Source organism: Malaya genurostris, chromosome 1 (assembly GCF_030247185.1).
Source record: "Malaya genurostris strain Urasoe2022 chromosome 1, Malgen_1.1, whole genome shotgun sequence".
NCBI lineage: Eukaryota > Metazoa > Arthropoda > Insecta > Diptera > Culicidae > Malaya > Malaya genurostris.
Window position 1 is genome coordinate 96,076,178 of NC_080570.1, and position 24,056 is coordinate 96,100,233.

Genomic DNA, 24,056 nt, shown 5'->3' on the forward strand with positions numbered 1-24,056 from the left:
TTTGTGAAAATCTGCCGGGCGGATATGTGCATATTGTGAATTCCGTTTCGAAGTCAGTTTTCTGTTAGATACCACATTTTGCTCGAGATATGTAAAAGAAGTTGTCGTGAGTTTAAAAATTGAAAAACAAAAAGATATTGGAATACGGACAATGTAAGACAAGAAATAAAAAATGCTATCGGAGAAAGTATTCTCTCAAACCGTTGAATGAATGAGTATGTAAAAGGTAAAGGAAATTTCCTACTACCAACTAAGGATTTTCTAGTCATATAAAGAATTGTTATTCAGTGGATACTAATTTTATATCGACAAAGTTGCTCATGCACGGTCCATTAAACCGGTACTTTATGTATTCAAACCAAATAATGATGTTGCCCAAGAAAATGTTCGTGTTCTGTACATCTAACTAGGTCTTCTCTTATTTTCCCTTGCATCATTTTGTTTTATTCCGTTGATCTAGACATTCTGGCGCGTTCTACGTACGCGTGAAATATAAAAATCAATATTCGAATACTCTCTGGCTACGACTAACCAAATCACACTCATACGAGTTAGCAAGCATCACAGTTCGTTCTTGGCCGTAGAGTGAATCGCATTGTTGCAAGAAAACCGAGATTCGATGTAAGTACCACATTTTTATTGTATTCACAGTTGAGTTGTTTAACGGACAATTTATGACATCGAAATTGCATATTGTATTGGCTTAGAAAATTTCAACTTCTGGGTGTGAATAACTTTCGAATCCTTCGCAATCTGGAACGCCCATATTCATATGATCTACATTAGTTACTTCGAGCTGCATTCCATTACTACACTGGACTTTGAATCCATTAAGAGTATCCAACTGATTAGCATCTTGGTAGGCATATGCTTCAAAATAGCTTCCATTTACTGCGAACTTAAACTCACTTTCAGTTAGTGCTATGGCCAATTTGAACTGTTGGTCTAACACAAATGGGAATCCTCCCTTACGGTCCTCCTCTCTACGGAATCTACGAAAAAAAATAGGTAATAAGTGGACAGCAAAACAGGAACAATACTAACTCGAGGGCCTCTGTATGTGAGTTCCGAACCACTACATAATGTGGATCAAATCGCGGGTTGAAGTGCAATGCTTGCCTTTTCGATCCATTTTCCATGAAACGAATAATGAACCCACCGCGGGGATTTCCAAATGGTATGGCTGTTATTACGATAACGTGGCCTGTAAAAAAAACATTGTTATTATTGAACGATTTTAAATATACAATATGCACATTAATGTACAAACATATGTGAAAAATAAGCACTGCTAGCTTCAACATGTCTAAGGTATTATTTCAAAATAATTCGAAATTATGTAGGTTATATTTTAAGTAACACAAAAGTACCGTTTTGAATTTTTATTATTCAGTTCTGGAAAGAGTAGTATCTTTATTACAATAATCCTTCTTAAGAAACCATCCGCACCCGTTTAAAAATAGAAATCATCAGTGAGAGTTTTTTTTAACACGTTGACTGCCAACCTACGAGATAACTCGTATATTCCGTTCGGAAACGAATGGTCGTGGCAGTCAACGTGTTAAATATATTTTTTTGAACGGATTTTTTAATTATTTTTTTTTGTTTAAAGTATTGACTATTGCCTCCTACATATACCGTTCTGTCGATTTATGCTTCCTACCCCAACATAAATCTTCGGCTTTTGTTGCAAACAAACTAAACATCTAATTTTCGACTTCTTCAGGTAGGGTAGCAGGTCTCCGCTAAGTGCTTTGATTGTATCCTGAACCAGTTTTGCTTTGTGTACAGGTGCGTTGTCGTGTAACAAAATCACTTTGCCGTGTCTTGATACACCACACCTTTTCGATCTTTCTTGTGGAAACGATCTGGTTTTGCAGTCGATGTTCAGAGCTGTCCCGGATTAATCCATGGTTTCTTCCGTTTAGGATTCTTAAAATAATTAAACTAATCATCACTTTCTTCTACAAAAATCGACATTTTGACAACGTTGATAAAATATGATGTTGACTTGATATTAAATACGTTTGGGAGATATCATATGAATCAACCGAAAATATTAAGGATTGCTCACACCAAATGTTCATTATCGACACATTAGTATCCTAACGTTCATTTCACATAAACCAGTCAGAAAAAAATTAAACTAAATTTTAAATATGTTCAAACTATCCTAGAGTAAACACGATAGATGGTTTCGAAAAATGTACCTTAAGATTAAAAAAACCGGAATTTTCATTTTAAAATTCCCGCGCTTGTCCAATCGGTAAACTTTTATTCTCTCAACATTGGCAACACTTTTATACACATTCTGTCAAATTTTGACGCATATCGTACGATTAGTTTTTGTTTGGCGTCTATACAAAGAAGTTGAAAAATTTTCGTGTGGCGATTTTTATAATGGATGAAAATTTAGAACAACGTGCGTGCATCAAATTTTGTGTTGCAAATGGATTTAAGTGTTCCGAAACGTTGAAAATGTTAGACAAGGCCTTTGGTGAATCGTGTCTAGGAAAAAAACACAGGCATACGAGTGGTATAAACGCTTCAAAGGTGGTCGTACAAGCTTGGATGATGAGATCCCTGGCCGCTCAACAACATCTGTTACTGAAGAAAACATTGAATCGGCGAAGCAAATCGTGTTGCAAAATCGTTCTGTACCGATTAGAGAGATTGCTGTGTTGTTGGGCATCTCTTATGGATCAGCCGAACACATTTTAACTGATGTTTTGGGTTTGAAACGTGTCGCTTCTCGGCTGGTGCCAAAAAAGCTGAAACAAAAACAGTGTCGTGTTGATGTGGCCAAAGAGATGATTTCCAACGCAGATAGTGACCCCACATTTATCGACTGCATCATAACTGGTGATGAGGTGTGGATCTATGAATATGACGTCAAAACCGCACAACAATCGACCGAATGGCGCTTCGAAGACGCCGTTGTTCTAAATTTTCATCCATTATAAAAATCGCCACACGAAAATTTTTCAACTTCTTTGTATAGACGCCAAACAAAAACTAATCGTACGATATGCGTCAAAATTTAACAGAATGTGTATAAAAATGTTGCCAACGTTGAGAGAATAAAAGTTTACCGATTGGACAAGCGCTGGAATTTTAAAATGAAAATTCCGGTTCTCTTTTGATCATAAGGTATTTGCTTAATAAAAATAATTTTACTAAGCTTGCACATTTTACTATCGAAAATTTTGCATGGATATTGTACAAAATAGAATTTTCCCGATAAACATGATCCAATGAAATATTTCAAGTTTGTTTAGGATCTACCGAAAATTACTGAGAATTTATTAAATATGTTGGTCGTTAGTCTGCGTAAATTATGTTATCTCTTAATAGTGGAATAAAAGTAAAACCTGCTGTTATTCCAAAATATATCATTGATTTGACAAATATTGAAGTAATAGCTAAATATGCAATGATTAGAAATTGAACTAAGTCCCGGTAAGATTATTAAATGTGAAAACCAAAACAGAAATTAATGAGGTACAGTCAATAACAAAACTTTTGACGAAATATAACGAAATACCAACAAAAAAGATGCTATCATAAGCTCAGAAGGACGAATTCCAAAAGCACCACTTGCTTAAGTAGAGTATTATGTAAAATACCGTTTTTGAATGAAAGAGCCCATGTCTATAAGCTAATGAGAAGTCGACTGATGACGACTGCCTACTGCCATCTACTTGACTGTTCGCCGCAATCTTTGAAAACGTTTCACTTTCTATTGTGGAAATTTTTCAACTACAACAAATGGAACACTTCTCACACGATCTACAAAAGTCGAAAACCCACGAATTTTATTCCTATGCAGTTTAAGTCACATGTAAATTCGATCGAAATAAAACACAAATAAATTTTGATTTTAACCCACAACTAAACAAAAATTTATTATGGTGTAAATGTGGCACCCAAAATAATGTCGATCACAGCGAGATCTGCATGTTCATCAGGCTGATCATACAAATAAATGTCATTTTTATTTAGATAAGATTGTAGATTCGTTGCATTTGAGAACTACTATCGAAAGCACGTGAAAGATTTTTATAAATTGTGTAAACCATCAAACAAATTAACCAATAAAATCCTCATTAACTTTCCAGTATTAGGCGAGTCATGATAAAAAGCATTAGGAAAAGCCCTATTAAGTAGTATCTCAGAATGATTTTCAAATGAATCCATTTGGAAATCATACTGAATACCAAATAAAATTCCTAAGATATGTGTCTAAGGGTTTTCCTATTATTCAAAACTGTCAAAAATCTTCTAAGGACTCATAAATTTATGTTTTCAACTGTTGAATAAGAAACGAATTGCAAGAATTGCAAGTAGAAATAGGATGTAAATAACATTACGCGCGAATCAAAAGAAACTAATGCTGAAAATATTCGTTTAGTCAGACAATCGAAATAACAAAAATGAAATTAATCTTATCTTTAGCTTACCTGGAAGAAAAGGTTTTGGAACGTCATTACTGAATGAATTAAACTTTTCTTCTAGTTGGATTGCCGGAAATGGAGTTGGGAAAGCTTGGCGATGATCAATTTGTGTAATTTGTTGGATATCTTTGAACAATGAAATGGCACGGATTTCCGAAAGCGTCGCTCTGAAAGCATATGTACAGTACGGCTGTCCGTTAATGGCAATATGGAACTTGTCATCGCCAACCAGTATGTATAGTTTAAATAGTTCTCCTGAAATTAGATCAGTTTGCCAACTTCAAGATTTATTATCTTTTTCCTTAATTTACCTGCCGTAATAGGATTCGGTGCAGTCAACTCATTCAAGCTTTCAGCTCGTTCTTCATATCCCCATGATCCTCCAATTTTCGAATTTCGCACAATTATATCCTCTAAGAAACGAATCGATATATGAAGTATGTTATCAGCTTCATCAGATTTTCCCGACAAGAAGTTAATGTCTATTCTAAAAAGTAACGAATGGGTTTAGGCCAAAATGTATGCATATGTATTACAATATATCATACCTTTCAGCATCATCAATAGGCCTAGCGCCGATGACAAATATTTGACCGGGTTCAACAGTGCACGAGATATTACCAGCAAATTGAGTTAGCATTTTGGCTACACAAATACTCTAAACTTTATTCAAATGTGTGCTACTTTACCAGACAACAATTCTTCTCCAACTAAGTTTATTCGTTTGTCGGGCAATATTTTTACAGAACCGATAAATTTTGACATAATCTAGCTTATCTAGCGTACGATAAAATAAACGATTAGAATAACTTCAAAGAAACAAAAACAATTTTGTATCACTGACTCTCAAAATAGACAAACGCCAACTCAGGTGCGCAAACCTCCACAATACGGCAAACGTGAGTCATGTTTCGTGTTATCAGACTGCACGCTCAATATGATAAGATTTGTAAATGTCATCTGTAGGCTGGTTAGAGCCATTCTTGTCTGAAGAAGACAGTTTCAAAAGAAAGCGTTCAAAATTGCAGTTATCCGTGAATGCTAATACTTTTTGCTATCGTGTGATAACTTATATATAATTTTTTTTCATTTATCTATTCACTTATGTAACTCATTATTTCCAAAATGTCTGTTTTCGTGCTAATGGTTTTTGGCACATAACCGTCATTATTCTGAATTTTTGGGGTCGTTTTCTTTTCAGAACACATATACCCACTAAATAAGGATGTACACTATAAATGTAAATAAATTGTTGACTCTGATTATTCCACAAACAAACTTCGATTTTCTTTCGCATTTCGTTCCGCTATTATTTCCATTTACACATCGGCAAAAACAAATACTGTCAGTCCAGTACAGAACAGTCGAGTTTTTTTTGTCTCACACATCGTAGGCACGTGATACACAAATCACTACAACACAGGTGATACTTTTGTCCTCTGCTGCACCTGAAAAATACGTTCAGTCTTGTAATACCGAAGATATGAACCGAAGTGCAATATTGTATTGTATCACGGAACATATAGTTTTATATGTAGTCTAGAGCAAAATTTCGAAATTCTTTCTTACTGAAATATGGTGATAGCACCGATATTCGTTCCTCCATATTATTTTGCGGATCACTTGGCCTACAATCTTTAACTAGTGTTACCAATGAAAATAACTATTTTGAATCAGTCGGTGTTGAACAGTCGTTCGCACCGCACGCGTATAGCTCTTGGCTCTTGAATTTTTTTTCGGGCTACCTATAGTTTCATTGATTCAAGACTTCAGTCTTTTTCAAGGCTACCTGAATCACTAACAGTCTTTTTAAAGACTAACAATTAGTCAGCCTTTCTCAAGGCTATACAAAGAGTAATATTCTAATATAATCAGACTTTTATAAGACTAAGAAATTATTCAGCCTTTTATTAGGCTAGCTATTCTAAGAACTATTCTTCGAACTAATCAGTCTTTATTAAGACTACCACAAAATCAGTCCTTATCAAGACTTTTCCAAACTAGGAGTCTAATCGAAGACTAATTTAGCCTAGTTAATTTAATTTCAAATTTCATTCATTTCAAAAATGCCTGCGTCCAACCGAAAACGCAACAAGTCTAAGGGTAAAAAGAATTCAATACGGAATAAATCACAATCCGTTATTCAACATTTTTCTAATAATATTCACGATCTTATAGAATCTGAATGTAAAAATAAAAGACAACGGACGGATTTCCCTTCCGTTGATCCTATGCCGTCTAACAATATTTACGAGATTCTTCCTCAATCCGATTGTAGCGACATAGAATAAAATTCTTCAAAAATTCCCAAAATGGACGCTTGTCGTTCTGGGAAGCAGCAACAATCTATGCCACCAGTGACGGTGATGATTTCCGACTTCAAAGCATTCCGTACTGAGCTTTCTACTTTTCTACCGGAAGTAAAAGTCTCATTTTAAATCGGACGAAGAGGAGAAGGTCGAGTCTTAGTTGATGCACGGAGAACCCTTCGATCATAAAATTGCGATATCGCAGTTTTTGATTTATGCGATAGTTGATTTAACTAATTTCTTCTTGATTCAACCAAAATAGTTTTTGATTTGCATATATTCAAGTAGTTGAAAAATATGTTGTTTTGAATGCTGTCAAATGCCGGAGACAGTTGAAAGCAAAACAATAATCGCAATGCAAAATCAACAACTTTTTTAGTTGAAATCTGTTCGCGTCGCTTCAAAATGTCAGTGAAAACAAAATCAATGGTTAAAGCGTTTGGTGAAATTGTGTTCATTCGATTTGAACATTTTATGATAACAAGTGTTTATCTAACAGCGTTGTTGTGATAAAGTTAACCTTGTTTGAGATGAAAAAGATTTGGTGACAAATTAGAAAATGTTTATGAATGATCATCTCGTAATCTTTCAGGTATGCGCAAAAATTTTATGCTTCAAATTCGATCATTATTTACTTCCAGCTGTTTGATACCGAAGATGATGTTCATGCAATAGCAATAAAACGCTTTTTGACATGAATTTAATTTATAAAAGTAACAGGAGCGAAGGGTTTCAACCGCACAGAACGCGCTGCGATTGAATGGCGCGTTTGTCGCAAAATTCCAATACCCAGCGGTTGATGCCCCCAAGCTCATATAAATTGACTAAAATTATCAGTGCATAACTCTAGTTCAACCGTTTGAAGGCATCATTTTAGGTAAATTTATTAATTTCGCTAATTTGCTCGCCCCTCCGGGCACTTTTGCTGATTAAAAACGTTCTTTACATCAATCATTTTCGATCGAATCAGAAGTATTTTTTTAGAATTTAGATCTTTACTGATCTCAAAACAAATAAAACCGATTTATTTTTCAACTAACAGAATTTTGTTTCAATAACAACACCAGTTATTTCAACTAAAATATTTGTTGAAATTGAAAGGTATGTGTCCTCACTAATTGACAGCATTTTTTCTCAAACAGTTGTATTAGTTGATTCTACCATCGTTTCTGCTAATCGAAAAACAAAAATGACAGTTTAGTTAAAACAACAATCGATTAGTTGTACCAAATTTTAACCAATTGAATTCAGAAAATCAACTGAAATGGGATCGCGGGTGGTTCCGTGCGAAGCTAGAAATCTTTCAGTTCCCAAAGCTCAAACTAAATTAAATTCTCCTATCATCGATGACAATCTTCAACTGCTCATTCGGTTGAAGAATGTTCGTCGACGACAATATCAAACGAAAAACGTAGATTTACTCTTTTGCGAAATGAAAATTTCGCTAAAGAAATTGAACAAATTAAACCCTATTCTAAACCTTTCTGGAAATTTTCTAAGATTCTTAAGAAACCTCAGAAACCAATTCCTGCTCTCAAGGAAGGAAATCAAATACTTCTTACAAATGGCGAAAAAGCTCAAAAACTTGCTCAGCAGTTCGAGAGTGTCCACAATTTAAATTTGAACGTTGTGAGTCCTATTGAAAATGAAGTCTCACTGAAATATGATCATATTTCAACCCAAGTGTTTTCACAAGATGACATTATTGAGACGAATTTTGATGAAATTAAATCAATTATTAGAAAACTTAAAAACATGAAGGCTCCTGGTAATGATGGAATTTTTAATATTCTTATTAAAAATCTTCCCGATGTTGCCTTGAGACTCCTGGTTAAAATTTTCAACAAGTGTTTTTAATTAGCTTACTTCCCAAAGAGATGGAAAAACGCTAAAGTAATTCCTATTCTCAAACCCGATAAAAACCCAGCAGAAACATCAAGTTATCGACCAATTAGCTTACTTTCTTCTATCAGTAAACTTTTTGAAAAAAAATTCTTGTTGAGAATGATGTCTCATATAAATGAGAATTCAATTTTTTTACCAGAGCAGTTTGGATTTCGTCATGAACATTCAACTACTCATCAACTTGTCAGAGTAACGAACATGATAAAAGCAAATAAATCTTCTGTGTTATCCTCTGGAGTTGCTCTTCTAGACATAGAAAAAGCATTCGACAGTGTTTGGCACAAAGGTTTAATAGCAAAAATGTCTGATTTCCAGTTTCCTATTTATTTGATCAAAATGATTCAAAATTATTTAATTGATCGTACTCTTCAGGTTAGCTATCAGAATTGTAAATCTGAATTGCTACCCGTACGAGCCGGTGTTCCGCAGGGTTCGAGCGTAGCTCCAATCTTGTATAATATTTTCACTTCTGATCTTCCAAATCTACCCGTTGGGTGTCAGAAATCGCTATTCTGTGACGACCCAAGTCTATTAGCCACAGGTAGAAATCTAAGAGTGATCTGCAGTCGCCTACAAAGAAGTTAAAATATTTTCAGTGATTATCTGTCAAAATGGAAAATTAAACCAAATGCAGCAAAAACGCAATTAATTATCTTTCCTCACAAGCCAAGAGCTTCTTTTCTTAAATCAAACAATAACCACATTCTCAAATTGAATGGCTTGGAATTGACATGGTCTGATCAAGCTAAATACTTAGGTTTAATGTATGACAAAAAACTCACTTTCAAGGATCACATTGAAGGAATCCAGGCAAAGTGTAATAAATATATTAAATGTTTATATCCTCTTATAAACAGAAATTCTAAGCTCTGTCTAAAAAACAAATTGTTAATTTATAAACAAATTTTCAGACCAGCCATGCTTTATGCAGTACCAATTTGGTCAAGTTGTTGTTCCACCAGGAAGATAACGCTTCAAAGGATTCAGAATAAAATTCTGAAAATGATTTTGAAGCGTCCTCCCTGGTTTAGTACGAATGAGTTACACAGACTCACAGATGTAATGTCACATAATATTATAAGCAAATTCCGACAAAAATCGATGCAATCTTCAATTGAATCGATTCGCTCTTTGTATTAGTTAGTAAGTTAGTATATAAGTTCCTTTTCCCCATTACACAATACAAGTAGGTTTAGAATTTTCCCTTATATATATATATATATATATATATATATATATATATATATATATATATATATATATATATATATATATATATATATATATATATATATATATATATATATATATATATATATATATATATATATATATATATATATATATTCGATTCGATAATAGGGCTGAAAAGTCACCACTTGTGGCTGAACACCCAATTTAAATCTTAATCATTTAATTTTAACTCATATTCAATAAATAGTTATTTTGAAAAAAATTGTTGGCTCCGATTATTCCACAAACAAACTTCGATTTTCTTTCGCATTTCGTTCCGCTATTATTTCCATTTACACATCGGCAAAAACAAATACTGTCAGTCCAGTACAGAACAGTCGAGTTTTTTTTGTCTCACACATCGTAGGCACGTGATACACAAATCACTACAACACAGGTGATACTCTTGTCCTCTGCTGCACCTAAAAAATACGTTCAGTCTTGTAATACCGATGATATGAACCGAAATGCAATATTGTATTGTATCACGGAACATATAGTTTTACGTGTAGTCTAGAGCAAAATTTCGAAATTCTAGGAATCTTACTGAAATAAGGTGATAGCACCGATATTCGTTCCTCCATATTATTTTGCGGATCACTTGGCCTACAATCTTTAACTAGTGTTACCAATAAAAATAACTATTTTGAAACACTGGAGCGCGTCTGGGAAGAGCATAGAAACTCGCACGAAAAATAAATATTAACGGTTCTTTCGCAAAACTTGTGTTATTTTTTTCTAAAATTATATTGTGTATGATGATTATAAAATTTGCATGAGTTTAGTGTTATAAGCGTTCTAGTTATTTCAGCATTTTACATATACGATACACGATATACGCTGGACCGTTGTCTATGCTGACACCGTTGGTGTAGCACTCATTGAAAGCTCAGTGTAGCATTGTTTATGTTTACATGATTTCTAGGCTTTCAAAATTGCTGATGCAATTTCATTATATTGAATCGTATTTCATTCATTTCATTAAAGTTATTGTTCTGGAATACAGTACAGTCCCTGCCCATATTATTAGACCCATGTTTTAAAATTAATATTTCTCTGAAATATTGTTGATTATTCAAACGGCGAAAAAATGTTTTAAAAATGCCACCATTTTAAACATACATCAACGTATTTCGAAAAGAAAAAAATCACAGTTCTTGACAGGCCGGAGATTCTCTAGATATGAATTTTATAGATAATGTTTGGGACTTTATGCAATGTGAGATTTCCAACCATGCTCCTACAATCAAGCAGAATCTGATTCATGTACACCACAGAGCTGCCAATATATCTGTTATTCAAAAAGATGGATTATCGGTATTTTAGAGAAAATACATCTGTTTTACTCTATTGAGTTCAAAAATCGGTATAAATACAGATAAATTGCTATTGTTTATAGCGTTAGTACACAATGGAACCTGTAAAAAGATTGAGAATTGTATAAACAATATAACTCGTCCTATAGCAGCCGTGTTAGTTGCTAAAGGTGACTGTACACAATTCTGAATTTAGTGGAATATCTATTAACACACGATTTTTAAACATTTTTTCATCATTTTAACAACAACATTTCAGTGAAATATCAATTTTTCAGCATGGGTCTTATAATATGGCCAGGAACTGAATAGTCCACTTGTTTAGTATTTACATTTGAACTATTTTTGCATGCACAATTAAAACTTTTTTTATAGACCAGCCATTGAAGGTGACGTTTAATGACGATTTATTAAAACATTTTATTCTGAGAAAAATGAGCAACGGAAACAACGTTTTTAAATATCTGATTATGGCGAAGTCTTCACAAATGTTGGTTGAATCAATAACTTTTAGTTGAAACAGACACAGAAGGAATAACAATTGCTTAATGGGACCGGGTATAGCATAATGAGTAAGCCGATTCCTTTCACACAGCCCACTTGGGTTCGATTCTCAACCCCGCATTTAGGGCCAGAAAGTTTTCCTCGACCGAGACAAATTACCTTAAAAGCTTTTAACCTTCATAATCTAAAAAAAAAACAATGGCAAATTTGAAAGACTGCAATTAATGTGAAAACTGACTTTTGAACCGAGAGCCGCATGATAAACGAGGCCAGGTTTTAGGCCTCGGGTTTTTGTTCGGATCTAGTTCGGTACATCTAGGTACGGGTATAGATATTTATTTTCAACAGGTTACGGGCCGAGTTCGAGTTTGAAAAAGAACATTTTTTCGGGTTCGGGTCGGGTACGGCTAAAATATTTATTTTTAACCGGAAGGCACCGGATTTGATCCGATTTCAAAAACATTGATTGAAATGAAAAGTTCAATGATCTTATCGATTAGTAATGCTTTTTCCTGAAACCAACCTTTGATTTCGAAATTACTGGTGTTGAATATTTTCAACTGTGACGACCTAATATAAAAACGAAACTTTCTAAACCAGTTTTAAAACTATTTCAGTTTCGAGTAACTTTAAGTTCTTCCGTTGTTACGAATATCATCTATGTAACTCGTGTTATATTATGACAAATATCGTATGCTCGACAATCAGTAATATAAGCTAAAGAGAAATTAAAAGTGCAACTATATATGAGTAACGTTTAAATATATATGTTTTACGAACGTCTATATGAACTTGGAAAATCAATGGTAAAACTCATGCATCCGTCATATTACAAATGCAACAAAAAAACATTGTGGAACTCGTGGAATTACTGTCATGTAAACAAGTATTGAATTGATGTATACAAATCATAACAAACATAATTTCTAATGAATAAGTTTCACATTAGATTTACAAAACAACTGTTCATTTCTCAAACATGAATTTTAAATTGGGTCCATATAACGCAATGTTTTATGAACAATGTTTTATGGAAACATGTATGAAATATTTCAGGAAAGATACGTTCATAATATATATATATATATATATATATATATATATATATATATATATATATATATATATATATATATATATATATATATATATATATATATATATATATATATATATATATATATTTATATATTCGTGAAACGCACTCTTGGTTCTGATGAACTTCACATTTCGTTAAATATCTTTCAAACATGATGTCAGGTCTGCTCAGTCGAGAGCAAGTTTTCTGGTTGAGTATTTCTACTATTTATGACACTGTTCTCTTGTCTGGAAGTTTTGAGCTCATTTCAAACAGATAAATCCTGCACAATTTTTTTTAAATTGTAAGTTTTTATTTTTCATTTTTTTTTTCTGAAAATGAAAATAGCTGCACACACTGATCCAAAAATTTAAGCGGCGGCCAAAAAAATTACTTTAAGATTATGATGATATTAGGTGCAGTACTGAGCAATTTTTTCTGCAATACCTTTTCAGAGCAGAGGCAAAGATATTGTACTCGATTTTATCACTATTTATTATTGAAAGTCGAGTAATAACATGATGACTCAATAAATGAGATGACTATTAGTACAATAGCCCTATACTACCGTTCTACGCATAATTGTCCTATATGTATAGGAAATCCCATAGAATATAGTACATACTAATAAGCGTAGCGTAGCGTCAGTTGATGTATGTATGTGTGAAGTCACCATCAGTTCAAGGCATTACCATTTAAAAAGGGCAGTAGTGTCCTTCATAAAATACGAGAATAAATCAGTTGACTATTGTTTTCCAATCGATCACAGTATTTTTCCGAAATGAGTACCGCGTGCGCTTTGCGCTTCGAAGCTGTTTTTTGTGCTCGCACCCAAAAGGTCCCAAAATGACCCAGCCTGCCGCGGCGAAATACATGCAAAAGTCGAAACAGTTTGTGAGTAAGTGGGGGAATCGTTTCAAAGAGATGAAAAATGTCGACGACGGCAGCTTGGGTCATTTGAAAGAAAGTTGGATAGTATATTAAATATTTTCCGGGAGATTTTCCATCTCACTGGCCAGAGTTTGAAGAATTACTAGTCTCCAGGTAGTATCGTAGGCTTTCGATATATCCAGTGATACTATTTCAACGTGTTGTTTTTTAGGTTACAGAGGTTTTAACCTCTTCGGGTCAGAAAAACTTTCTGCTCCTATGTGCGGGGTTGGGAATCGAACCCTGGTGGGCTGCGTGAAAGGCATTGACTTACCCATCACGCCCCTCTTTTACCATGACTGCTATACTTTCTAAATGTTTTATAATTGCAAATCACCTTTATGTAAACGTTTTTTTACCAGTTGGTTCCCCCCGTTTGTCAACACAGATCAGCTACTTGCAGGGATGCCTGATTTCATCAGGCTTTGTATATTTGAAAATGAATTGTCGCAATTAATCACGGGATTAGGTTGTTATTATATTTAACTTTTCTAGCGATGTTTGAGGCTTCAGTAAAATGATTTTTTAGGTACGTGAAACCGATTATTGGTTTGTGGTTTTTACATAGGTGAAATATAAATTCTTTTTAGTTAGTTTTTCGTATGAACTGTTTAAAAAGTTCATTATCGGGCCCGACGTAAAATGAACAATAGTCATCTAGGCTATAGTTGATTGTGTTAGTAATTTTCATCCGAAATTATGTGGCAGCAGGACAGAAGCAAGTAAATATCGTAGCAAAACATGGATTCGATTTTGTATTGCGTTAGAGGATGAAAAGTATGCACAATTCTGTATTTAGTTTTGACAATATTTATTAAATCTGTATCCTGCATGAAATCCGCATGGACGTATACAAATCAGTACATTACAGATATCTGTTTAAATGGCTACTCTGTTGGTAAATAAAAAATAAACACAGTCTAGATGACAGACTGAATGTTTTTGATAGGGTAACGTGGCGCCATCATGACATATGCGAGTACTGTCCCAACTGAATGAATATTCGAATTGATCATTAAACTGATTAAATAATCTAACTTCAGCGGCATCCATCGGAACTCGCATTCAACTCGTTACTCTCTAACACGAACGCCTTCATAAAAGGTTCTGTTCAGAACCACCATTATTATATTAAATAATTAATTAATTAATGGATAAGTTAAAAAACTATAAAAATGTTTATAGTTTTTTTTTGGAATGTTTGATGTAACTTCTCCGTACTTTAGTGTAGGTGCATCGTTTCAAATTCTAGTAGTGCACAATTCACACAATCGATCAACTAACTGATATTCGGAAGGGAGAAGTAAGCGTATCAATTTTATTCCTATTCACGACATCCAGTTATGCCTCTGACATTACCCACCCAACTTTTTTCAAATCTGCGATTAAAAAAACCAATTAAAGTTTTCTCATTAAATAGCGAGTTACTCAAAAAATTAAACAAAAACTAGAATTTAGTTCAACCACACAGAAATCTTATTCTGGCGCGTATCATGTAAGACTGAAGCATTAAAAAGAATCTTACTTTTGTTTATAGATTAGCGCACGTTTTGCCTTGAATGACCGATTAGAGCAATGCTTTCCAACTAACATGTCGCACATCCCAACAATGCTTGCTTCTCTATTAGGAACAGCTCGTAAGCCTTACGACTATAGTCGGAGGGGTAAAAAAAATCTTAAAATTTCTTTCTTCTATGATTAAAAATACATGCACCCCGATTTCGTATTTCGTTCGAATCGGATTGTTTCGATCGAATACGAAATTTGGCATTCTGTAGATCGATCGAGTTCGAGTTTTCCATACAAAAGCATCAGTCGATCGAATCAAAGAATGCAAATTTTTACATTCGTTCAACAAAATCCGATTCGATGGAAATACAGAATAGGGGTGATGATTTCAACTGTTTTCATCGATTTGTACAATTCCAACTAATGATTGCAACAATATTATCAATCGAAACAAAATTGACTGAGCTGTAGTATGAGTATCAAAAAAATTGTATGTAGGTGTAAAGTGTTGATTCATGACTGTCGACAAGTGGTTTTTTCTTGGTTCAATCATAGAGGTTTTGACCTTAAGGTCATTCTTCGGGCTAAAAAAGCTTCCTGACCCTATGTGCGGGGTAAATGAGTTTTAACCTATACTATCAATAGTGCAAAATTGAAACATTTGAGCTTTCAGTGGTAAAAACTATTTTAGTTCGTAACAATAATTGTAAGATGAAAACTGTCTAATTATTAGGAATCCATCTTTTTCATCCTGAAGATCCTTTATTCACCGCAGTATTAATTCGAAATTACTGTTTCTTACAGGATGATTGGACACCTCACAAACAACATAATGACGATCGGATAGTTTGGATCGAAACCAGCAAAGCGTTACCACAATAATTTTTATTTTTTAACTTTCCTTTCCATCAAATTAAACACGACTTGAAGCCAATTTAAATGAAGCCTACATAAAGTGATATGATACACTATTTTTCTCTGTTATTTATACGTACTAACAAAACTCTCCTTTACATACGGGATGGTAAATACATTGATTTAGGTGAAGCAGCCCCAGGACACCAATTTTTCGTTTTCCCATCGCTGAATTCTTTACCGTCCACGATCCATGGAATACGCATATACAACGCCACACTTTGGATCAGACTCGAGCTAAAAGTTAAAAGCGTGGACACGGTTTGGGCTCCATTTGGGAACAAAAATCTTATTCTTTGGATTTTCCGACTGATCAGTGGCTCAAAAAACGTACTAAATGATGAAGAGGTAGGCAACTAAATACCAGCTCAAACCGATTATCTGCAAAACAATTGAAAATCAATCGAACAAAATAATTACCTTATGTTTTCAAACTTCGTAGAATAAAATAGATCTTAAATACAAGTGCAAACCTTCAAAATCGCAGTGAAGGATTTTCATTTGAATATATTTTCATTCTATTTGTAATTTGGTATAACAAGGTTAACTTATATTATTTAAAGTATAAATTCGCATGTATATAAATTCATTTATTTTCGCTAGATGAATTCCTGTTCAATATATTAAAAATCTCTATTTATATTGAATATATTGAATCACTATTTATAAGAATTATTAGCTTTCGCAAAAGAACACATCAAATTTCTATAAATGGTGTCAAAATAACTAATGCTACAAAACTATTTCGATTCTGGCAACAGGAATTTTCAAAACACACTGCAATGGTAGCAAAGCACACAATATCTGTGGACAAACTGGGATGGCAGGAAATAGACATAACCAACGCAGTACGAACATGGCATTCTGAGAAAACCAACGATAGTTTACGTCTATTCGTCGATTGTTCAGGCTGTGGCAATAAAATCACCATTCATTTATTTGACGAAAATCAAAACAAAGCCAAGGAATCTTTCCTCAAGGCACAGAAAATAAACCCCAAGAAGAAGCCGGAAAGTTTTATTGACTACAATCGGCCCTATTTGTTCGTGAGCCTAGCAACGAACCACGTGAAACGTCTCCGTCGACGTGCACTCGACTGTACCGGTGCACCAAACGAAGCGTGTTGCAAACAAAAATTTTACGTCGACTTCAAAGCTCTCAAATGGGATGACTGGATCATACGGCCACATGGATACTATGCGAACTACTGCAAAGGAAGCTGCCTTCTGCCAGACAAATTTTCCGCCGAATATCAGTATGTGGTTGACGAATACCGAAGGCAAGGACAAGTGACTGGCATCCACCAATGTTGTGCACCTACAAAGTATTCACCAATGTCTCTCATTTTCTACGGACCGGGTTCGCGTGTAATCAAACAAGACCTTTCAAAGATGATTGTCGAAGAGTGTGGGTGTCCTTAGTTTTCTAGTCATCCTTTATTAGCATTATTCAACAGCTCAAACCACTCTTAACTTCCGTAATTACAATTATGTATCAAATCGATTTAAAAATAAAAATCTCTTTTAACTACTCGAACCTGATAATCATCCTATCATTGAACCGTTCTCAATTAACTTTTCTTTGCTTTCAATACCAAGGTGGTAAAGGCATGTGAGAGCAGCAGATTGTTCGGCAAATTTTTTGCTCTTTTCCCAAAAAGAACTACTGTATTTCCCATCGGCCACTTTCACGATCGCTCGGAACAGTTTATTTTTGTTTATAACCTCATATTTGGGTAATTTTATGTTGTTCTTCACCGTGTAGAGGTAGAGTTTACTTTTCGGAAGTTCTTTGTCTGAAAATTTGCCACGAATGAAAAAACCATTTGTTAAACAATTTCGCGTTCTTACCATCAGCATAGTTTACTCTTATAAAACTAATATTATGCTCTATCACGTCTGACGATATTTCGTCACTGAGCATTTTAATTTTTTTTGACGGGCAATTTTCATCCTGTGGATTTGCATCGGATTGAGGACACGCTTGCCGCCTACCACGAATGCCAGCATTATGGTACTCCAACTGTTTTTTCCTACAGTAGGATCCAAGGTTCCAAACTTCGCTGTAAAATGATTAAAACCTAAATAGTTACTATCTTTGATAAAAAAAACAAAAGTACCAAATTTGCTCAAGTGTTTGACTGTCCAAAAATTTACGTCCTAATGTTGTTTCTTGAAGATCTCTTAAAATCATCTGTATGCAGTACTTAGTATTAGAAGGTGAGTTATCATAGTCTACTGATAGTCGCAAACACTCATGAATGACTTCTTCAATCGGTAAAGGTCCTTCGTCACGAAACACGGAGCAATTCCATTGAGCCGCACGAGCAATCATAACGCTAGCTGCTCCACAAGCATCACGAAATTTTAGAATATCAGATCGTTTGTGAATTTCCTGTGAGCCACCGTTTGCGATAACCGGGATTCCGACTGCTTTTACTATCTCTCTAATCACATCTTGAAAAACTACTTATTAGTGAGGATTGAAAAAGGAAAATTGTATCATAAAAACCTGCATGAACAGGATGGCGTGGTCGTTCCGTTTTCGTTCTACCATGCACAGCGATCGCAGAGATGCCTGTAGTCTCCAATTCTTTGACAATTTTTATTGTTTCATCTATCCCCGGCATGATTCTAATTTTACAAGTGACCGGGATGTCCAAATGTTTTACCAACGTTGTTAGAATACTCTTCGCTCGATCGAGATCGTACAACAATGCTATTCCCATTCCACCTTTTATAGAAAAATCTTTTGGACATCCCATATTTATATCCAAAGCGGCAATATCTTGCTGTACTTTCCTACCCACTAGAAGAGCCCGTTCAGCATTTGCTGTTCCTAATTGGAGAACTACTTTTCCTTTTTCTTTATCACATGTTCTGAAAACGATACATCCATCCGTTTTATCCACATAGTCAACTGTTTTCAGTACATCTAAAACGATATGAAAATATATATTACTTAACTGAACCACTAAATGTTTCTGCAAATCACCGTTAATTTGTCTTTCCGCTCTCAACAGCTTCCAGTCAATGATTTCCTCCGTGTAAACAATATCTGCACCATAAGACAAAGCCATCAATCGCATCGGCAATGTTCCAACGCGAACCATAGGTGCCAAAATTATCTTATTACTATAATCAAGGCTACTTTTCATAGTAAAGTTTTAGATAGCGCATTCTAACTTAAAATAAACTAATATTAAACCAAAAATCCAAAATCACGTGCGGATTGCTAATTCCAAACCAACATCAATTTGAACAACAGAATCCATCTGCATTTAACACGACTATCAGCGTTGCCAGGTCATTTTTCCCAAAATCTGTATTCGGCGTAAAAATCTATCTGTATCATATCGGTATCAGAATCTCGTCAACATAAGTTCACGGAAATGTCACCAAAGCTCATTTTGGTGAGCAAAAAAAAGGTCTCGTAGCAACCTTTTCTCCTGTCTATCTATGCTATCAACGAAAATCGGTATTTATCTGTACGATCCGTGAATTATCGGTATTTTGGGAGTACATATCTGTGTTGCGGTATAAGCGGCCTTTACACGAGCATTATTTTTGTCATTTTTAATGATGACTATGTAATGATGTATTTCAAATTTGATAGAAATCTCGTCATTATTGCACCATTACACGTTCATTAAAATGGTATTATTTTTAGTAATGACATTTTTAATGACTCGTGTAAAGGCCGCTATAGAGGTACAATATCTGTATATAAATACCGATAAAGGACTATTCACACATTTCAGTTCCGTGACGGTTCAGTGAAAGTGCCTTCAGTGCGCCGTCAGTGTTCTTTTTTATATCGGAACCTTTCCGTTCCGTTCCCGTACTGTTTCCGTTCTGGCACAGCCAATGCAATAACATACCGACTTCAGTGAAAATAAAAAATATCGGTGACGACGAATTTGAGTTTGCCAGACGGACGCTACACTGACGGCGAGCTGCACTGAAACGGTACGGTGCCGGATAGGTGTGAATGCGCGCATAGAAAACGAATGTAATAATATCAGTATCCGTGCACGGTGTCGTGCCGGCACTGAACCGGACCGGATATGTGTGAATAGTCCTTAAATCGGTATACCTGGCAACGTTGACGACTATTGCGAGCGATCTTCGACAAGTTACTCTCTTTATTTACAGTCTCTCATATGTGCACTTTAGCAGAGATTCCAGATATTCTCATATTTTTCGACTTTGGTTTCAATTCCTATTTAGAAATTATCATATATGCCCAGATCATTTTTTTTTATCAATGAAGTGTTGGTTTATTTTTTAGAAGTATGCCATTTTATCCACTTATCCACTGAATAAATCAACATAAAAAGAGTTTCGCCCTTTTTCAATTTGTTTACTCCTGTGATTCCTGTGTGAATTATGAAGTTACGTCCTCGCGCATTGTTCGTGGAATTGGCTGGTTTCCGCGACTAAGACAAATTTGCGAATAATTTTATTGTCTCAGCTACTAATTCTATGAAATGACAGTTTTGCCCTTTATAGTTCTTTATATTACTAAGATTGAGATTCTTGTAGAATCGAAATTTATAGGTAAAATTTAAGGATTTTAAAACATTTATTATTAGGAGACAGCAACTCGATTTGTTTACTTTTGTAATGTCGTTTTCGTTTTTAAATTGCACTACACCGGTGTAGCGAAATCTGCACTGAAACCGTTCGTTTTTGCCAATTGTACTACACCAGTGCTACACTTTTTCTGCCCCGATACCACTGGTGTAGCACTCATTAAAAGTTTGGTGTAGCTCTGTGCAATGGAATCGTTTATTGTAGTCAATGGTTACTGTTTATGTTTTCGTCATTTTTGTTCGTTTATTCATGCCTCAGTGTAGCACTGCATCGGTGTAGTGCAAATTAAAAACGAAAACGCCATAAGATTTGCCCTTGGCAAGATGGACCGATATGGTCTTAGCCAGTCTGGATTCTCTAAAGACAAGTACCAAAAAACAAGATTTGCCTTTCTTTGAAACACAGCTGATAGGGTAACAGAGGTATTTTGGCCACTTCATATATTTTGGCCCACCTAACAAACTTTATTGATTTTATCGGATTTAATTGATGTGAAGTAATTCATGTTACATAAATTTGAAGGTAAACACATTAAATTACCAATTGCGGAAGGATTTTTCAAAGATATTAAAACATTTGGAGGATATTTATTCAAAGTGGGCCAAAATAAAATCAATCCTAAAATGGGAAAAAATACCTCTGTTACCCTAGGAAAATAATAGTAGAATATACCATTTCAAGGGTGAAGTTAAAAATAATGCACCATATAAATCTAGTAGATGGAAAAAAAATGGATATAGTTATTTTGACTGCAAATAACAATAAATCCAAATAAAATATACTGTACTGGTGATAGATTATATTTGGAAGCATTATGTATATTAAAACGCTATGGCCCACTTGTACGCGGCGGACAGATTTCCCCCCAGACGGCTGACTATGTCTGCCAGCCATTTTTGCCGGAATTCTGCCAGTTTTTGCATATGAAGTAACAGTTTTATGGTTATTTTTACTGCAACACGATGTTTAAACTACACCTGTGGTAAACTTAATAAGCAAGAATTATAATTTGAAAGTCATAATTATTAGGATTTCAATTGAACCACAATTGTGGTAGAATATAGATTAAGGCTACACTCAGAAAAATATTATGGTAACAGTTACTATATATAGGGCCAACCTGACCATGCGAGTATAGTGGTTTTCAGCCGACTATTAAATCAGATGAATTAAACAATAGTCAAGTTCATGTTTACTATAAATGGTATCGGCTCTAGAATAGTAATATTGAACAGTATATTGTATGAATAACTAATACGATTGAAATGGTTAGGCTAACCATGACCGAATCTTTATTTACATCTTAGTTTTCGCTATAACCAGAGCCATGGTATTTTTTACATTTCACTTCTAGTTATTTCGAAACTAGGGCAGTTGTTGATTCAACAATGCTGAAGATCAGCAAAACATGAGCTAATGTTAAAAAGTTTTATGAATTTGAATTCTAGAACAAGAACAACAAAATAGTTTCATTGAATTCTATTTTATTTTTGCATCAAATCAAATGATGATGTGCCTGGTAAAATATTGATTATCAACGTAGACACGAAGCAGCATTGCTTGGTAGCAACTGTTGATCCCAGGCTCTGTTCGGTGAAGTTTTTCCTGAAGCAGGAATGGGCAGCATGGAAGAAATTAATAGCCAAGTCCAGATGCAAACCTCAATGCCCACCTGCCATATATTGTTATTTTTTCCGTCGGATCCAAGCGATTTGAATCCGGGAATCGGATGACGTTCGTCGTTTTCATCAATCGCTTGATGTTGTTTTCTACAGCGACCGATAGTGAATAATAAAAATTATACAGGACGTCGATTTCACTAGAAAACAGCCGTTACCGGCAAAATTGTTGAAAAATTTAATTTCAACGACGGAAACTAGTAAGGCTACAAAATTTACTCACCTGTAAGACCTTCCAAATTGCACAATATAAGTCACAATATACATTTTTTTTTCAATTCAATCACTGATGTGTTACGAAATTGTCTGCTGTATTGTAACTTTATGTGACAATAACAAAGTACACCCGTTTATTGACAATTTGTATAGTCAGCACAAATGAAAAACATAGTCGGTTAAAAAACACTATACGGTAATGTGCTTACTACATAAATTCTGTTGATATGGACTACATGAATAGTGTTTTCAAACTTCATAATTTCTTTTAAACCATGTATCTATTTATGGTAACATTATTATACTGTGGACGTATTTACATGATAGCGATAACTATTTAGCTCCTCATATATATCAAGGCTCGAGAGCAATTTCACCTTTCTAGAAATTGTGATTTTAACTATTTGTTCTTATATTTGAGATGACTACCATTGTCAGGATGACCATGCCAGAAAAGTCATAAATACAAATAGTTTGTTCAAGTCGTAGTCTTTGTTGTCTAGTAATTTATACAATACAGATGGTGAATAGTCATATATCATGATTGTTGCTACTATTTAAGCGTATAGTTGAAATGACAATGGAAAACAGGCCACGGTTACTATGGTATTTTGCTCAGTGTAGTGTTATATTGTACACGGAACCGCAAATCAACCTAATTTTAAGTACATTCCACTTAATTTGGGGGTTTCGTTCAATAAACTAATTTTAGGTAAAGTGGCTCTAGGTAGTTTTCGTAAGACACGTGCAAAAAATACTTAAAGATGAGTTATATTTACTCTACAGTTGAGTCGTATTGACTCAATTTCAAGTTAATACGGTTTACTTAATTTTAGCTTATTGAACGAAACTCTCGCTGTTGGGTGGTTTTGCTCTTTGTATTCTGACAACAATTGAAGGAGAGAATGAAAGGAAGTACTCAAAATTAAGAAAAAAGAAGTCAAATAATAGGTAGTTTTTATTTTCCGTGTAGTATTAAGTTGTTTCAATTAGAGTGACTATAATCAGAGTGGCGACAGCTGTTCGTTTGGAATGACAGCTCCCAGTTCCAAACGAGCAAACGACCTGTCAGTTGAATGTAAAGCTAATGGAATGTTTTGAATTGTTGCCAACATTACGGATGAGACGTCGTCACTCTGGTTATAGGCACTCTAGTTTCAATTAGACACTGAATTTATTTCAAATATTGGTTATACTAAAATCTACTATGCACATCAAAAAGAATTCATAGCATTTTCAAACATTGATGTGTTAAATCGACGAAAATTCTTGTAAAACTTACTATTCATCAGAATAATAATTTGAAAAGCAGCTTTGTTATCTAATCTACCAAAAAATTATTTTCAGTGTGCGAATCTGTTAAATATTAAAACGATTTTTATGTCAGTGTGCATTAGTTCAAGTGAAGGTTCA

The 24,056-nt window shown here is 34.4% G+C and overlaps 3 protein-coding genes across 4 annotated transcripts; 1 reads left to right on the plus strand and 2 right to left on the minus strand.

Annotated features, from left to right (window-relative positions):
* Positions 1-491: 491 nt before the first annotated feature.
* On the plus strand, positions 492-17,574 carry LOC131425151 (inhibin beta chain-like). The gene is made up of 3 exons (XM_058586775.1): positions 492-621; positions 16,043-16,501; positions 16,915-17,574. The coding sequence occupies exons 2-3, from the start codon at positions 16,199-16,201 to the stop codon at positions 17,572-17,574; spliced, it is 963 nt and encodes a 320-aa protein (XP_058442758.1). The 5' UTR covers positions 492-621; positions 16,043-16,198.
* On the minus strand, positions 616-5,870 carry LOC131425150 (32 kDa beta-galactoside-binding lectin). Of its 2 annotated transcripts, XM_058586774.1 has the most exons (6): positions 5,299-5,870; positions 5,003-5,231; positions 4,766-4,941; positions 4,461-4,709; positions 1,045-1,204; positions 616-992 (listed from the first exon to the last, which is right to left on the minus strand). In XM_058586774.1, exons 2-6 carry the CDS (start codon positions 5,092-5,094, stop codon positions 704-706), a joined length of 966 nt encoding a protein of 321 aa, XP_058442757.1. In that variant the 5' UTR covers positions 5,095-5,231; positions 5,299-5,870; the 3' UTR covers positions 616-703. The 2 variants fall into 2 exon arrangements, with proteins under 2 accessions (XP_058442757.1, XP_058442756.1); XM_058586773.1 differs by having other exon boundaries at positions 5,003-5,870.
* LOC131425148 (tRNA-dihydrouridine(20) synthase [NAD(P)+]-like) lies at positions 17,571-19,441 on the minus strand. Its single transcript, XM_058586772.1, has 5 exons — positions 19,148-19,441; positions 18,665-19,087; positions 18,273-18,609; positions 18,004-18,215; positions 17,571-17,948 (listed from the first exon to the last, which is right to left on the minus strand). Exons 1-5 carry the CDS (start codon positions 19,308-19,310, stop codon positions 17,698-17,700), a joined length of 1,386 nt encoding a protein of 461 aa, XP_058442755.1. The 5' UTR covers positions 19,311-19,441; the 3' UTR covers positions 17,571-17,697.
* Positions 19,442-24,056: the final 4,615 nt, after the last annotated feature.